This window comes from Symphodus melops (genome assembly GCF_947650265.1).
Source record: "Symphodus melops genome assembly, chromosome: 1".
Taxonomy (NCBI): Eukaryota; Metazoa; Chordata; class Actinopteri; order Labriformes; family Labridae; genus Symphodus; species Symphodus melops.
The window spans coordinates 41,083,439-41,101,894 of NC_136691.1; the positions used below are offsets into that span (position 1 = coordinate 41,083,439).

At 42.1% G+C, this 18,456-nt stretch overlaps 1 protein-coding gene across 3 annotated transcripts in view; it reads right to left on the bottom strand.

The window, feature by feature from the left end:
• Nucleotides 1-18,456, bottom strand: part of arb2a (ARB2 cotranscriptional regulator A) — a 142,636-nt gene that overhangs the window by 113,300 nt on the left and 10,880 nt on the right. For all 3 annotated transcript variants that reach the window (XM_079347473.1, XM_079347472.1, XM_079347474.1), the window contains exons 5-6: nt 10,769-10,834; nt 9,081-9,272 (exon numbers count right to left, since the gene is read on the bottom strand). In XM_079347473.1, the coding sequence (XP_079203599.1) occupies nt 9,081-9,272; nt 10,769-10,834 (258 nt within the window). The remainder of the gene's footprint in view (nt 1-9,080; nt 9,273-10,768; nt 10,835-18,456) is intronic.

Here is an 18,456-nt window from a genome sequence, read left to right on the forward strand (position 1 = left end):
ATATGAATAGTAAAGATGATGACAACAAATATGTGGATATGATGTGGATCTTCATCAAGGAAAGTGGTCATTATTAAAGAAAACAAATGTTACATTCAGTGTCTCTCATTCAGTTCAGTGTAGTTTATTGATGATGTCCTGCAGGTGTTCTCAAGTTTTTGCAGAGCTGCCAACAATACAGATTACTGATGCTGGTACTGATACTACATAAAAGGGCGTTTAAGACAAATATTTCCTTTTATAACAGCACACAGTCCAGTGAAACAATATTATGCTTCAGAGTTAAATGGCACACATTTGTTTTGTCCTTTCACTGCTACCACAATCTATTGAAATGATCCACTTCAATAACCACTGCAGATGCCACCGCGTCCTTCAGTCAGCCGATGAAGATCAGCATGTTAGTCCTTCCTGGATACAACCTACACTGTGTCACTGTGTGTATGTGTGTGTGTGTGTGTGTGTGTGTGTGTGTGTGTGTGTGTGTGTGTGTGTGTGTATTTGCTATAAATATGCCTGCAATCGATTGCAGGTGTATATGTGTTTACAGAAAAGGTGTATGATTGGACTTTGTGTGGGTTTTTTTTTCCCACTGTCACTATGTTTGTGGATGTTTGCAGTGGTGCTCTGTGTTCAGAGATCAGGTTGACACTAGTTTGACTGACATCAGGGGCGACAGCAGCACAGTGGCATATGGTAACCGCCTGCTAACCGCTAAAACTTGACATCAGCGCAAACAAGTCAGCCAAGCGTGGCAAAGTGTGCTCCTAAGAGGGTTAAGGGATAGGCTGTCAGCATACAGCAGGATAATAACACCTATCACAAGCAGCGTAATACCATAGAAAGGGGAGGGGAGCCAGGCAAATACACAGTTTGGTGTTGACACACATGAAAGCAATGACAAGTTACACAAAAAGTAATGGATAAGCTATAATGGAGCTAAATGTGTATTGTGGTGAGAAAAAAAAAAAAATCTGAGAGTAATCCCAGCATTTTGTAGCATTGCTTAAAGCAGGTTTGGTCTTCTACGTATGGTTGCTGTTTGAAGGTGTCACATGGAGACGCATCCGCTAACAGTTACCCACTGACCCACTGAGCTGCAGATGACAAAAGAGCCCCAGACAAATGTGATCACTGATGCCATCTCTCCTCATTGTCTGTCCCTCTTTGTTTTGCACGCACACAGAAGCACACATATCTCGAAACACTGAGACACCATCATCGCTGCCCTGATCTGATGTACTGAAATGTACATTTCACAGCCAGAGAGAATGCAAGACAATATCAGTCTCAAAAGACAGATAAGGCCTCAAATAAAAGATTCCTAGTTTGATGTCTGGTCACAGAAGAAGAAAGAAAAATCCCAAAGCAGACAACTAGAGACACCATACTTTATGACACATAATGCAGAGAGGGAAATAATGTCAAAGCTGATTAAATCTCTGAATAAATCATTGGGATGTTCAATTGCTTAAAAAAAAATCAGTTTCCAAAACTACATTTCTAAAGTCTGCAGGCAAACCAGAGCAGCCCCCAAGCATCTATTTCTAAGCACAGAGTCAGCAGTAAACCTATTAAAAGAAAGATTTGTTGTTGTTTGCAGCTAACCCCACTGTAGCCCCTGAAACCCTGGTAACCCCTATTTAGGCACTGAGTTTCCTCTCATCGATCAAAGTGTGCGGCGCACAGTCCAGCAGCATGACACTGCTTCTGGAGAGCTTACAGCTGGTTTCAACTCTGACCCTCAAAGATGCACCGTGGCTGATTTGTATGTGTGTGAGCGTGCTTATGTTTGTGTGTGTGTGTGTGTGTGCGTGTGTGTGTGTGTGTGTGTGTGTGTGTGTGTGTGTGTGTGTAATTTGGTGTAAATTCACAGTGGATCACCTTTTGGCTCGACACTAGCTCTTTGCAAAACTCAATTTCCTCCTGGAACGTCCACAGCTAAGCACTTTTAACCTCTGCAAACCTGCTGTGATGGAGGATACATGTAGAATCTGCAAAAAGATGAAAGAGCCTTTGTGTGTTTTTGTTGACAGTGTCTGCGTGTTTTTGTGTCTGCATATTATATATTAACACTTAAATACACCCCGTGCACTTACCTAACTGTTAACAAAAAAAAGGAAAAGCTGTTGTGCCTCAGCTATCAGAGTGTGAACATGCTGGCACACAGGTTGACGAATTGTTGAAAAGATTGTCAAGGTTTCTTTTTTCCCTTCAGTGCAAGTGTGTGCGTCTTAGTGTGTGTAAGATGGTGCATGTACCGGCCATAGAGTAGTGTTCCCAGTGAGAGAGGGAAGAGGTATCCACCACACACTGCCTGGGGCCCTCTGGAAGACATACTAAACAAGACCTTCCCATTGGGACACACACACACAGCCTGCAGCTGCATATGACCTACTACCCACCTTCCCTCTCTCTATCTCTCTCGCTCTCTCTCGCTCTCTCTCGCTCTCTCTCTCTCACACACTCACTCACTCACTCACTCCCTTTTTTGGTATATAATACATTTTATAAGACAATTAGTTGTTGATATGAGCTGGGCAAAAACTGAATTCTGTTACACAATCATATCAAAAACTTCCTATAAGATGGTCTGTTGTTTATCATCATGTTTCCCCACTCCTTCTCTAAAAGGTGTTGGTGGTGTAAGATTGAAACTGGCACATCATTAAACTCTAAACAGCACACCCTATCTACATATGAATCAGTTATATTCCTTTTTTTGGATGTACAGTCTGTTCCCTCACAGTATGTACACATGTTGTACATCAAAGTTTACAAACTAGTGCAACTAACTGATGCTCTTTGGAACTCATCCATCTCATTTTTTTGAACCCAAACAAAATGTCTAAACTTTTTGAAAACCATGTCACACCTGTGTTTAACGAACACACCTTTAACTTAGAGTTATCCTAGAAAATATCTGTTCTAAAGATATACCATCAAAAACAATTCATCAAATATCAGACCCCGACACTTGAACCAGAGTTGAATTATTCTAACTCTGTCTGTTAAAGTCAACCCTTTCTGTGTTTCTTGAAACCAAACAACACTCACTGACACCACAGAATGTGATGTTTCTTCACTTGATCCTCTGCTCTTCACCCAAATGTTGAATATCAAAATCCCAACTGAACTATTACTCTCAATCTGTGTTTGGCAGATTTGCACCGGATACAAATTATGGTTGTTGCTGGTGATTATGGTAATGACAGGACCTCCTGAAAAATCTATTTAAACAGGGCTTATTGCAGCAAGGGGAAGTGTATTTCTACCAGTAATGGTATACAGGACCAAAGATTAAAAAAAAAACATGTGCTGTAACCTTTGATGTATTTAAACTTGTTCTCGTTCATCTGTGTCTTGTGAAACAATGGCGTGTTTGTTTTCCTAAAAGAAGCCTAAGGATGAACATATCTTCTTCATATCATTCTCTGACTGACAAATAAAGGCTTTCTGCCAAGAGAAACACAATGAGACCTCAATCAATATACTGCTACAAGGTTTACAAACAAACACACACACACACACACACATACCATGTACACACAGAAACACACAAAGCTCACTGATAGGGGATGATGTAAAATTACCTGGAGCAGATAACACTCAGCTGATGCTCATACTGTATGCCCCCCCCCCCCCTCACACACACACACACACACACACACACACACACACACACACTGACACACATACACACACACACACACACACACACACTGGTGTGAACACTGAAAGACACTTAATATGCAAATAATATGTTTACAACAGGGACAGTACTACATTGTGGATGTGGACCATGGGGGGCACACAGATAGATAAATAGGTCTCTAGATATCTGGCTTGGACCTCACTTGATGAGATTTCACATACGGCAGCAGTGTGCTGTTAGGACAGGGAATACCACCACAAAATAATGTTTTCACTGCCTCTGATCAATTTTTAATTTGGCCTGCACAGCCGAGCCTTTGGCGGGCCTGGCCCCGGTAATTATGGTGGGTTATTGACAGCTGCCTTCCCGTGGGATGCTATTTAAAAGAGGTTTAACCCCAGAGCAAGTCTAGGCCCCACACCCGCCTTTGAAAGTGTCAAGTGCATTGATCTGAGCTGCAGGATGTGCTGGGACCTTCCCACCTGGAGGTGCACATATACCTGTGTGTGTGTGTGTGTGTGTGTGTGTGTGTGTGTGTGTGTGTGTGTGTGTGTGTGTGTGTGTGAGAGAGAGAGGAGAAGAAAGAAAGAGAGAGAGAGAGAGATTGCTAGCAGGGCAGCAATTACAAGGCCACGGTATAGGCGGAGCATCTTTTGACCCTTACATACACATGCACACGCACACGCACACACACACACACACACACACACACACACACACACACACACACACACACACCCTCAAGACTGGGGCTGTCCCCTGTCTAAATCTGACTGGCTGGGTTTGAATGGTAGCCGTCTGGTTTTTGTAACCACCTGATGCCTCCACATAGGCTCTACGCACGCTGTACATAAGATGTTATTAGTTGGGTACAAACAGACATAAACATAAACACACACACCCACATCCACACTCACACACACACACACACACACACACACACACACACACACACACACACACACACACACACACACACACACACACACACACACACACACACACACACACACACACACACACAGGTTAATTCATCGCTTGGGGGAAATTAGATGAACTAATGAGAAAGGAAGAGGAGGTAGAAGGGGGATAGGAGAGAGACAGAGAGAGATCTTCAAACCAAACAGGGTCATGACACAACACGAGCAGTAAGTTCCAACACACAGGAAGCAGCATTGAACAAACTGAGAGTTAACATTAGGCTTTGTTTATCTTCGTCTTGATTGTTGCCTGTTTCAGCTTAACATTGAAAACAACACGCCTTCTTTTTCTCTCAATGGGTCTCAAGTCTCAAACTTGACTTACTGTAAGGAGAGGGATGCATACAATTGGGAGATATTATGGGGGGCTATAAATGTGTTTTGTATTGCAATCTTATTCTTTATAAATGAATAGATTTTAAATGAAAAAAAACAGCACAGAATGCAATTGAATTAATAATGGTTAAATTAAGCTTAAGACTTTTGACCATCTGGAAACAACCAGTTTACCCTGGAAAAAGGAGCAATTTAAAGTCAGAAGAAAACTAATGCTGTCTGCAGGAGAACTCCCATGGGACCAATTTTGAACCCATTTAAAGGCGTGAAAGAAAAAAAAACACGGGGGCATCGCCACAGTATTCATGCGTTCACAAACTTCCACAAGTTTTAAGTCCAACTCTTTACTCCAACTGCAACCAAAAGTTACGATCCCACCTTCCAAAATTCCCTCCTTACTCAATTATTCTGACTGTAACCCCACATTTTACACTCTCTCTCTCTCTTCCCCCTCCCTCAGTCCCTCCAAACCCCATGGCGCCCACCCTCCACCTCCACCATCTCAGTCTCAGGATGCAGAGCAGTGACAGGGCCAGAAGGTAATGATACAGCTGCCATGATGCAACAAGCAGACCTGTCGACTGTCAGGAATTGAAATCATGAAGGAATAAGCTGTCATTAAGAGGCCCTCTCCCAGTAGTGGAGCTGTCAGAAGCCTGCCTTCTGCCGATTCTCTTTCCCTCTAAACTCCCGTCTCTCCTCTTCCAGTCCCTCCCCATTTGCAGTCACTCCCTCATCCTTCTCTCATTTCTCTCTCCCTGCTTCAATCTTTCCTGTACCCCACTTTTTTTTATTTATTTTTTTACCTTCCTGTCCTCTTCCAACCAATCATAACTCTTCTTACTTTCTGCATCCCTCTCCTTCTAGTGAACCCCCTTTTCCTCTCTGGTTGTTGGTGGAGCATCCTACGCTCACCTGTCACTTTACCACAAGGCTGTGGGAACAGCCTAACTTCCATGTGCTGCAAGTGAAGACAACATGCAGAAGACCTGCACATATAATGCAAAAATCTCTTAACCCTATGTCACCATAAAGATTTACCTACTGTAGAAACAATGTTTTGGACCTTCTTGGGCAAAAAGCAGTAAAAAAAAAAGTGGCGCATGGTGGTTAAGGCAGGAAGAGAGCAGATGAAGAGGTGTCATTAAGGTCGCCTAGGTTTCACCCTGCTATCATGTTTGCATATGTCCATGTGTAGTGTGTGGGGGGGCCAGATTAACGAGCACGATCAGATCATTTTTCAGGAGGGAGGAGCTGACTCAAAGTTCCACGGAACATGGCTAAGACTTTCAGAGTGGTGCTGTGACACACGGATGTGCAAAACCATACACACACACACACACACACACACACACAAACTACAGAAGTACAGAGTCGAATGAAATGTAATATCTGTGGTGTGTCTGTTTGCTTGTTAATGTTTTGCAAAGCCACCCCCCCCCCCCCCCTTATTTTCTGAACACACTCCATTTGACCCTTTGCTGCAGGCTTAGAATTTCCAATCAACTTCCCATGAGAAACTTCACACGAGTTGCACCAGGGGCAACAGATTCTAGCCAGAAAACATTTTTTTTTTTTTTTGGAAAATAGAACCTCGTTTAAGCATTAGAGAGTTTAATGGAAAAGTCCACATTCGACCAGTCATAACACTTAACTGAAAATTTGAATTCAAAATATTGAGTTTTTGTCATTGTGCCAGAGTCAATAGCTCATATACTAAAGCAAATACATACATTTATTTATATATATATATATATATATATATATATGTATGCCAAGAGAAATTAGATAATTTAGTGTGTACTATTGAATAGATGTCGGCTCTCTAACTCAATTTTTGAGGGTTTTTTCTCATTGACCAGTCTTGTAATCACTCATAAGTATTCGCTGAAAATACTTTACCGTATAACTACAATGGTTGTAAACTTCATGCTGTTGTCATGCTAGTGATATTAATTTCACAGATTAGCTCATTCTTCTTCGCTTGTGAGGGATCTAATGAAAAAAAACCTACTGGCCGACAACATTGCACAGGCTCAACATTCACATTGCGATTCAGTTCACGATACGATTGTCTCATTTATTTTGAGAGAAGCGGGATGTGATTGAAGCTTCTCACTGTGCTGTCGATTAAATATTGCATCATGTTGGTTGTGCCATTTCTGAAGTTCTCTGTCTTGTTGTATATTTTTTAGAGAAGCAATTCGAACCTTGACACCTTTGAATCGATTTTAACTGCCTCACGATTAATCTTTACATCCCTAGTCCCATCAAAAAATTATGCTGGATTAGACCTACTGTATTTGCTGTATCATAGAGCTGTCATCTTTCTGTGAGGGTCATTCATCAAACATGTTTTATCACGTGTTGCTATAAGAGTATATACATTAAGGTAAAGAATGAATACCGTTTTACTAACAACGGCCCAAATTCAATCTCTCTACATTGTGCTTCAGATTGTACGGTTGCTCTAACTGTCTAAGGACTAAACTACACATCCTCACAAACCTGATGGTATGACATAATAAACCTCAAACATTCCCGTAATAGATGCAGACAGTAGGCATGAATTGACTGTAAATGTCCCTGCCTGTCTCTCCACTGCACACACAGAGTAGACGGCCCGTGTGCTGTAAATGCCTGGATGATGATTTGTCAGGGTGTGAGAACGCGATTTCTTGTTTACTATGATGAATGAGCAACACTCGCACTACACACACCGTGTTCTCTATATCGAAGCTGTCACTTCGGCTCTCTGCAGCACAACCCTTATCCAGCTGAAATAGCAGCCAAGGTGACTATAATTCAAAGTCTTGGGAAAGCCGGATCATCTGTTAAACAACACAGGACACACACACACACACACAACCCAAACCTCTCCTGGTGTTGCACACCGCAGGAGAAGACTTTACACAGCAGTGAAAGTCTTTACTGCATTCAGATGGACAAAATGAAGGAGTGTGTGTGTGTGTGTGTGTGTGTGTGTGGGGGGGGGGGGGGGGGGATCTCCCCAAAGTCAATTTAAACAGCGGGGCGATGAAATTACACAGGTAGCTTTGGTCAGGATGACAAATGAACACAGGGATGGGGATGAAAATAATAAGACAAGCATGTGCTTGCTGACACACAGATGTATACACTTGTGTGTGTGATCATAGGGTGGGGAAAGAAAAACTAATCTATATTGCACATTACATTATCTCACCCTCTCTCTCAGTGCTCAGTGCCTGTGAATTCACAGGGCAGTATGGGAATCATGAATCAAGGATGCATGAATGTTTTCCTGTGTAACAATCATCATGTGCTAGATTTCACTAACAAGACAATATAAGTCTCAAGACTGGTGAAAGAACTGGAATGATAGTAGTTCTACTGAGGAGTATGGCACCTGTGAATGAAAGTCAGCCTGTTGTGTGACTCTGTATGGAAATGATGCTTAGAGGGGCAGAAACTGCTCAGCATCACATAAATGGTATATGACTAAGGGATGACGTTTCCTTCCAACCCTTCACTTGTGTTAATCTTACAATGACCTTAAACTGAATTTGGTCCATCCAGAACATCCAGAGTGTAAACAATGAAAATGCAAAGCAACATCAAATTACCCACAATTCCACATTCCAACCTCCAGTCAATTACAAGAAAAAAACAAAATACCATAACACTCATCAGTAGAATGTTTTCCACAGCCCCAAATACTCAAACCTGCCTTTTGTAGAAACACTGTTTGTCACACTTGCAATGCCCCTTGGGTGAATTACTGTGGTACCAAAGAGCACATTATGAGCACAATGCATGTGGCCAAAAAAAATGTCTTCATACCAGAGATGTGTCACAGGAAAGGAAAACTGAATGAGAAGGAACATCTTTTTTTTTTTTAAGGAACACAAACAAACAAACATATTGAAGCCAAGGATGTGTCACAGGGAAAATATAAGAAAGGGGAAAAAAACCAGCCGAAAAGAAAACGTGATTTTTTTGTCCTCGGTGCCCTCAGCAGACATGTCCCTCTTCACAAAACATGAAAACAAACATGTTGGATCAAAGATCAGAAAATCAGGTCAACATCTAACGCCGTAAGCTTGAACTTCTTTTGTTTTGTCCCCTACCTGCATGGCTCTGTTGATGAAGGGGATCTGTGTCCCTGAGTCCAGGTCCTGGTTGATGATGAGTCTGCGGGCCCACTGACCTGCCCGCACCACGCCGCTGCCCTGGATCAGCAACAGCAGCTTGGATGGGTTGGACAAGGCATCAGGGCTCAGGTAGATAAAACTGGTGGGTTCATCGTCTGTAGCATCAACCTAAAGAATCAGGAAAACACTTGTTATAACAATCAATTTTAAAAGGGAAACGTAAACTGTCCCAGTCAATGTTCTTTTAGTGGTTCAACTGCTAAAAAATGTTTTGAATATGATTGTATTTGCTTTTGCATCATTGAACTTCATCAAAATACAAAGAAAATCGGCTTAATGCAAAAGCTTTGATTTCTGCTTCACTGAATTTCCTCCTAATGAAGAAAGCAGTTCAGAAGTGTGAGAAGTAACTACATTCTCATCTGTAGCCTTGGTAGTTAAAAAGTCATACATCAGTTCACTACCGTCAATGATTATGAATAGAAAACAGCCTTAATGTGATTAAAACTAAGGCCGAGAGGAATACAGACTGACAGAGAGGCTAGGAGTGTGTGTCTTTTGGTGTGTGTGTGTGTGTGTGTGTGTGTGTGTGTGTGTGTGTGTGTGTGTTTGTGTGCGCACATTGCGTCCACACCGTCTATGCATCCCTCCCAAGTATGGCTGGAAGAATCTCTACAGAGACAAACACTGTCCATAAAAGCCATGGGTGGCAGCTGCAAGAACTTAATCCAAGCAGACAAAGAGAGCCGAGAGAGGGAGAAAATCTTACCCTTTATTCTCTTGTGCTCCCTCATTCCCTCGCCCTGTACTTGGCTGTGGTTAATCTTCTTAAAATCTGAGGTCACAAGTTCAATGCCATGCAGGTGGACGGACCCACCAGTAACACACACACACACACATTTGCTTGCAGGATACACACAGGCGAGTGGGGAGCAGAAAAGCAGAACAGAGCAATTTTCCAGAGGAATAATGAGATAAATAGGCCACGCAGATAAACCAGTAAAAGTGTATGGGGTCTAATGAAAGGCAGTGAGTCCCTGGCTATGTGATTTATGGACACTGTTAGTGCTGGGGCTAACTCTGCTCAGCTCCTAAACACCAGCGCTGCATAACATCGCTATAAACGCAACCTGAAAAATGATCACAACTTTTATAAAGGGAAGAGAGCAGGGATGAAGGGGTAAAGGGGGGCAAAAAGAGACAAACATGCCTCCGAGCACAAATAAAAGGGATCAAGTGTGTGCTCTGAGCCGGGATGAGCTGGGCAAAGAATAACTCCACGACGGCGCAGTAGAAAGTCCCCTTCAGTGCAACTGAATGCAAAACAGATTAAGCATCGGCATGCTGTGCCTCTGCGCCTTTGAAATGACACGTCACAATACAGTTAATTTGTTGAGGAGACACTTTTGCACAAAGGATGCGAGTAAAAGAAAGAGAGGGAGTGAGTGAGATAGAGAGACAAAGAATGGTGGAGAATGAGCAGAGCTGACTCCTCACAATCCCCCTTTTCTTTCCTTTTTTTTTTTTTTTAAACAGGACACTCAATATTATAATCACACTCTGAAGCCAAAGAATTTACGTCAATTTTCATTTTTAATACTCGCTTTAATCTTCAAGGGCATTATCAAAGAGGGAAAATGCCTCCTTTCACTCAGAGTACTTACTGGCAGGATTTCTTTAGTCATGTTGCACTTTTTCTCCAACAGCTCGTAAACATACTGAGTGATGATCTGGAGAGAGAAAAAAAGACACAGAACAAAGACACAGTCAAACATTACATTTATAGTACAGTCTAATACACGAATATTTATACACTCCTGTTGATACAAATCAATCCAACAAAAGCAGACTAAACTGTGTGTGTGTGTGTGTGTGTGTGTGTGTGTGTGTGTGTGTGTGTGTGTGTGTGTGTATGTATGTGTGTGTATGTATGTGTGTGTGTGTGTGTGTGTGTGTGTGTGTGTGTGTGTGTGTGTGTGTGTGAACAAGCAACAGCATCGTCTGTCATGCTTACAAACGGAATAAAAAATACTATTCAAAACCCTCGTTTGCCCTCTGGTGTGTGTGTGTGTGTGTGTGTGAGCTACATGAAAGGGTCCGGATCATACTGCATGTGTGTTTGTATGTATGTGTGTATGTGTGTGTGTGTGTGTGTGTGTGTGTGTGTGTGTGTGTGTGTGTGTGTGTGTGTGTGTGTGTGTGAATAACAGTGCAGTTAAGAGTGTTGAGGTTGTAAGGAGAGGAAATCTCCTGTACAAGTGGAGGGCTGATGTAAGTTATGTTTATCCCTGCAGCCACAGCACTAAAGAACCTTGTATACCGAATCATTCCAACCTGGGGCCAAGCCTTTCATGGTTCAGTGACATTAACAACTTTCTTTTCCATTTTTCTTATTTTTTTCTGCCTTTTTTTTTTCTCCTCCTCCTCCTGCCGTGCTCAGCTGAGAAACGAGAGAAGAGCACTGCGGGACAGATTTTGATGTTTGATGGGTTGTGAGAGAAAGACAGACAAGTTGTGATAGTACAGAAAGAAGCATGTGACCACTGCTGCGAGCCGCGTTGTTATTGCTGTGATGCTGTGTCATTAATTAATGCTAGGACAGACTCACTGTCCTGTACACGTTCTGACATAAGATGATGGTTTTATGGACCACAGGAAGAGCAAGCGTGAAGCTGTATAGCTCTAATATATTTCCCTTTGTGTAACTTTTGAAGCGTCAGACTTCGTGGAATAAGTGTCAAGATAAGCAGAACGACATGACACTCAGAGCTGTGGGAAGTTTGGTTTACTTTGATTTAATGATTACAGGGAAGTAGAAATATGTAAAAAGAAGGCATCATTAAAAATGATCTGCACAAACTCCAGTATTAGAAACTCTAAAACCTCAAACTACATCGACAGCCTTTACAGCAACACATTCACAAGCACTAGAGGACTTTGGGGAACTAAAACAGTAGATCATGTTTTAAAAGACGGCACTATGCGTTTCTGACGGCAGCAATAAAGCTACAAAACAACAACACGGTATTTCCATGCTGTAGCTATTCCTAAAAAGAAAGAAAGCGTCACTAACACTGGAAGCACAGCATTTCTTAAAGTTAGTCAGAAAAGAGAGCAAATCTCTGTCATCACAGACAAACTTCACCAGAGCAAAAATAAAACAGACTGAAACTAAATTTGAAACAAACTGATGGGATTATTTGATTTTATGCACACACGAACGTCTGTATGACCGAGTTTTAAAATGTCAACTGTACAGAAGGATGAAATTGTGCATTTCTAACTCTACATTCTTTTAGCATACGTTGGCCTTTTCACCTTGAAACCTTCTGCTATTTAGTCAAAGGGGAATTCTTCTGATAATCATATCGCCACACACTTTTTATGCCAAAAGAAAGTCAATGCTAAGTTAATGTAGCGCTTTGAAAACAACACGCAAGAAAAGCATTACAGGCTAGACACATATCGGCCTTATGACAGACAATCAAAGGCCAGCAGACGACCAAATTAGACCATCGATTCTACATGTTGACCCGCTGAAGGAGGGAAAACACGAGGAGAGCTCAAACATCTCCACCTCAGCCCAACCCACCAACAGTTAATTCACTAAAATGTCAGCCGGTCTGATGAAGACTAAAATGATTTGGGGCTTCAGTATGCTAGTGTTTAATGACATCAATAAGCCTCTCAGGAAATTTCATTTGCACTACGTTATTTGTTCAGTGCCTCAGGTGGCTCGAAAAACCCACTGATATGGAATGAGGAGAGAGACGGAAATGTAGAAAGAACGCAAGACTTTCTCTGTGTAAACGCATTTCCACTCACACGAGGAAACAGCTGATCATAAAGAAGCTCGCGAGCTTGTTTATACGCTGTGTGTACATCTGTATTCATCTTATAGCTTATATTGAACGCTGGTCAACTTTTTAGGAAGCAAAATCATAATCTTAACAAATAGCTCCATTTAACAGGAAGGGGAAAAAAGTGTAGCGACAAAAAGGGATTGGCTTAATATCTTAAACACACACACACACACACACACAGTCAGAGCTAACCTCTTTATGTGTGGGCCTCTGAGTTCTATGTCTCTGCAGCTGATCAGCACCATAAGAAAAGGCTCTTTGTCACCTAATTACCAATGTGTTATTAGTGCTTTAATGAAACGCCTGCAGGAAGCAGCTGAGTGGCTGCATCGCCACATCAGACGGTAGGATGAGCATAAGTAGTGGTTTCGGCAAATAAAGGAAGGGAAGGCAGGGGGAAGGGACAACGATAACAACTATATTTAAATCAAAGGGTTTTATGAACATAATGTCTTATCTATAACCAATTTAAACTGTCATCTATACGAATAGATAGCGCTGCAACTGTATGGCATGAAGTGTGAATTTATTTAGTGTCATGAAAACTGGGGGACAAAGTCTAAGAGAGGACATCAAACCTCCAAAGACAATGACCCTGACTGACAGTTTACAGCTGTCCCTTTTGGAGCCATCTACTGTAGTAAAGAAGCGAGGACATCCGGATGACGGTCAAGCCTCAAACACTAGTGTTTCCTTCGTGACAGTGAGAGCAGACGTGGGAGAGTCTGAAATAGATCTTCTGCGGTGAGGTCAGCGCTGTCTGCGCTTTGTTTGTGTAGAGAGGAAGCATTGTGGCGATGAAGCAAGTAGAGCAGGATCAGAGAGGAAGGAAGGGACTTAAAGGAGGGCTCAGCAGGAGGAAGGAGAGAAGACAAGAAGGGAGAGGGAGGAGAGGTAATCCCTGGGAGCCAGAGGTTGGTGCCAGCTCCCGCTGCAGTGAACAGCTGAGAGGATGGACGAGCGAAGCAAACAGTAAAAGACGTGGGTCTTGAAAACACTCCTTCAGATTGGTGGGCTGTCACATCAACTTTCTTCAAACACCTGGCCATCCCCATAACAATCCCCTCATCACTCTCAATCTCACACCAAGTCATGGTCTTAATGAAGACTTTTGTGGCTGCAACTTGATACGTCTTTCACCTCCTCATGACGGACATATGCCGCCCACGTTATTTGTGCACATCGGTTAATGTGTGTGCATGAGTTTGTGCTCCTGCACTGATTGCAACAGTCATGCCTGGTTTGGCTCACTGGCTCACCAAGGCGTCAAGGAGATCATCTTTCCTGGGCACATTCAGGACAGGAAGACGAGGAAAGATTAAGAGGAGGGGGGTGACGAAGAGATGAGGAACAGGAGTAAGGGAATAGAGGAAGGCAGGAATGAAAATAGTGAAATACTGTAATAGGCTAGTCAACAGCAACAAAAGGAAATGAGGTAATTACAAAGAAGGAAGAGAACTAATGAGATAAAAAGAGCCCGGAGAGATGCCGGGATGATGACCTGATGTTTATCAGGGTCAGCGTACATTTTATGGAGATAGATTAAATGGTCTGTTAGACTAGTTTCAGGCCAGATGCCGATAGTTCACTAAGCAAAAATTTAAATTTAAAAATTTGAAAAAATCACAAAAACCCCAAAAACTAAGCAATCAATTAATTAATAGAAACAAAATACTTCCAAAAAGCCTCTGGATACATCCAGTCAAAGTTGCAAAGCTGTTTTTGAGGCCTTGTAAGGCTCTTAAATGATGTAATTTGAAACCGGTTGCGGCCAATAGAGCCACACTTGTTTATCTCAGTGTCAGCAATGAGCACACGTAGACTCAAGGCAGCGGCATATATAAAGAAACACATGTTCAGTCACACACACCTCTTGTCTCTGCAGTCCAGAGACCCCTTCCAAAAGCCACTTAGCCATAGAAACCAGAGAGGAAGAAGAGGCATCAAAGCAGTTTGTATAATGAAACTGAAAGAGCTGTCCCTCGCTGTATCACTGGCTGCACCCAGGAAAGTGTTCTTTCTTCTCCAGAGAATAGACGAGATGAAGAAGAAAGGGGGGAAAAAAAAGAAAATCCCCCCCGAACAATGCAGCACAACAATGGCAACAACAACAGCAAAGTGCACTCAGAAAGACAGTGTGAAAATGAGAGAGAGCACGAAGCAATAAAAAGGTTGTTTATTTTAAGTCAGCCTTGTGTACCAACAAAAAGTGGTTTTAAAATAGAGCCTATTGTTGTGCATTTGTGATCTGTCAGTCCACGTGGGAAACAAAGAGAGAGAGAGAGAGAGAAGTGGTAATTCCCATGAGCTCTGTGTTACTCTTCTGTCAGAGGAGTGAGGGACTCTCAAGGGGAAGAGAAAGTTCTCAGACACAGACCGACTGTTTACACGCACACAGCGATCCATCTCTCTGTGTCGCTCCCTCCCTGCACTCCTCCCACTAATGGCATCGTAATGACCTCCTCAGGTGTTAACTGAGAAGTCGGCGGAGGTCTAATTCAAAGCAAAGTACTGTACACCACCTTGGGTGACGGCAGTAGCGACAGATGCCAGCACTGTAACTACCAGCGCCCCCCCCCCCCCCCTCCCCCCCCCCCAAAAAAAAAACAACAACAACAAAACAAACAAAAAAACAACCCCCCCCCTTGTCCAATTCACTTCTCTTTCATCACCTCAAATCCACCTCAGCTACTCCCTGAAACCACTTTTGTCTGACTGTGTCTGTTTCCTCCTATATGCTCTGAGCAGACGCTGTAGCAGCAGTGTTTAAGTGTTTTGGGACTGGAGACATGATGGCAGTCAGTGACTCCAGGCAGACAGCTGTCATTTATAGTCACTCTATAGAGAGATCCCATTAGATTCCAAACCGAATGGTCCACGACTGGTATGGGGCCTTCTGATTCTTTAAGTACAGTATGGAGGCCTCTCTATGGGGTTCCCACAACATGACTGCTCCATCACTTATAAAGTAATTTATTAGACTTGAGGAAGTTCAATATCCCATCATTAATTAGAGTTGTCAGTCTAAATGCCTTAAGAGTATACAGCATGTCTTCCTGCTGCAGAAAAAAAAGTGCAAAAAACACAACATGTGAAATCATTTAAATTGCAATATAATGTAATATATTACAGTGTAATATTATGTACAATAAATTTATATTTTTTTCAATAATAAGCTACTAATGTTTCATTAATATTCTATTCCCTTCTCCTCAGTGTTTTGCTCAAGAGCGCTTCAGCAGAGCTGCACCGTTGGCCAGCTGGTCACTGAAATGACAACATCAAGCATCCATTATGAGGAAACAGAGGGAGACAGAAGAAGAAGAAAAGATAACAGAGAGACAGTTTAGAGTATGAGAAACAAAAAGAGAGAGAGAGGGGGGGAATGAAGAGACAGAAAGAAAAAGAGAGAGAGAGACGGTTTTCTAATTCAGCCATCTGGCTAGCTTTGCTTCATTATAATATTCTGACTGTGTGTGTGTGTGTTTACAAATGTGTGAGTGTCTTCCATCCCACAGATGCAGGCAGAGCAGAGAAGAATCCTCATTTATTAACAGCTTAATAGAGCTCCATCTGGGCCAGACCCTATGCTTGTCTTCTATCAGAGAGATTCATCACCCAATCACAGGAATTAGACTACAACTGACACCTACACAGACTGAGGTGACCCTGCTGCATCTTCAACACTGTTCAGATAGCCTGCACAGCATTAGTACACTCACAACCATAGAAGTCAGAAAAAAAAGGATGGAAAATGTCTTTGCACTTTTGCTGTTGATTTTGATTATTATTAAATATGTCAGATCAGAATACAAAAGAAAGAGAGAAAACTCTACACACACAAAACACATTAGACCAATATAACTATTTATAAACTTAGGCTTATGGGAAAATCCTTTAAGAAAGTACTTGAAGAGTCTAGTCACAACAAAAGTGATATTTTTCCTATTTCTGCACAAACAAGAGAAATATTTTTCTTTGCTAATGCTGCAGCTTCAAACTGCACAGAGATACATACAAATGAAATTATAAAAAGTTACAAACTTACTCTGAAGGAAATAATAGCAGAATAACTTAAATCAGTGGTTCTCAACTCCTCTTGCCTCAGGACAACCCAGATTTATTTACTGAAAAACGCTGTAGTTTGGATATCAGTTGGGACAAGTCATGTGACAGAAGCAAGAAACTGAACTGAACAAACAAAGAGACATCTTTCACACACGTTTTTTTTTTTTTTCCCCAGGTAGTCTACATATTCGCGACCCCCTGAAAATAGCTCCATGACCCACCTCTGGGTCCCTAGCCACCAGTCGAGAACCACTGCCCTAAAGAACCTCATATTACATTGAAACAGTTCCGTCCTAATAGTTCATAACAAGGTGTTTGAGTAACTATGCCAGGATTTCAAGTTTCTCAGTGAGGCACAGCCCACGTGCCAAGTTTGCTTTCTACTTACACTTATACTAAAATATAGTGGCAGCCCAAGTAGTTCAAACAAAGTGTATGGTTTAAACCTTTCAAGACCAAATTTATAATTCTCTTAACAAATAGATAAATTATGACTTATGTATATTGGAAACTGTTTACTTTTGAGGGATAAAAACTGAAGACTACAAAAAAATTAATCCCCTGCTCTTGTGCCAGATTTGGTCACATCTCTCTCTCTCTTTTTTTTTTTTTTTTTTGCTTGGAGGCCATCACACCAACACCCTCATCCTCCCCTTTCTGTCCGTCCCCCCATTCAGACAAGGCTGAAGTGCAAATTGGACATCTGGTGCTGTGATGTGTCTGACAATACAGCCGCCGCCCCATAGCCCTCTCACACACACACACACACACACACACACACACACACACACACACACACACACACACACACACACACACACACACACACACACACACACACACACACACACACACACACACACACACACACACACACACACACACACACACACACACACACAGAGGACTGTGAGGATGTAGAGCCACAGAGAGGTAGAAAGAAAGAAGGGACAGAGAGATGGACAGAGACAAAGCAACCAAGACAACTGACAAAAGTATGTATAATACAAACTATGCCAGGGAAGATAATATAGCGGATTCACTTAAGTGGCTCCAGTCAGAGACGACAACACATCTCCAAAGAGTTTATAACAGGTTAGTAGAGCTGAAAACTGAAAGCTGCGTCTGTGTTTAGTTTTGACTTCAGAAACAGCAGGCACGCCAAGCCAAGATGATCCGAGTGGAATTTGATTATTCCCAAATGGTGCTTTATGAATCAACTGTAGGGATGTAACGATTCAGCCAACTCAAGATACTGAGTTCACGATACGATTTATTTTGAGAGAAGCGGGATGTGATTGACGCTTCTCACTGTGCTGTTGATTAAAAATTGCATCATGTTGGTTGTGCTATTTATGAAGTTTTCTGTCTCGTTGTAATATTTGCCCACAGTTTTGGTCTCATCGGTTATCTTCTGAACT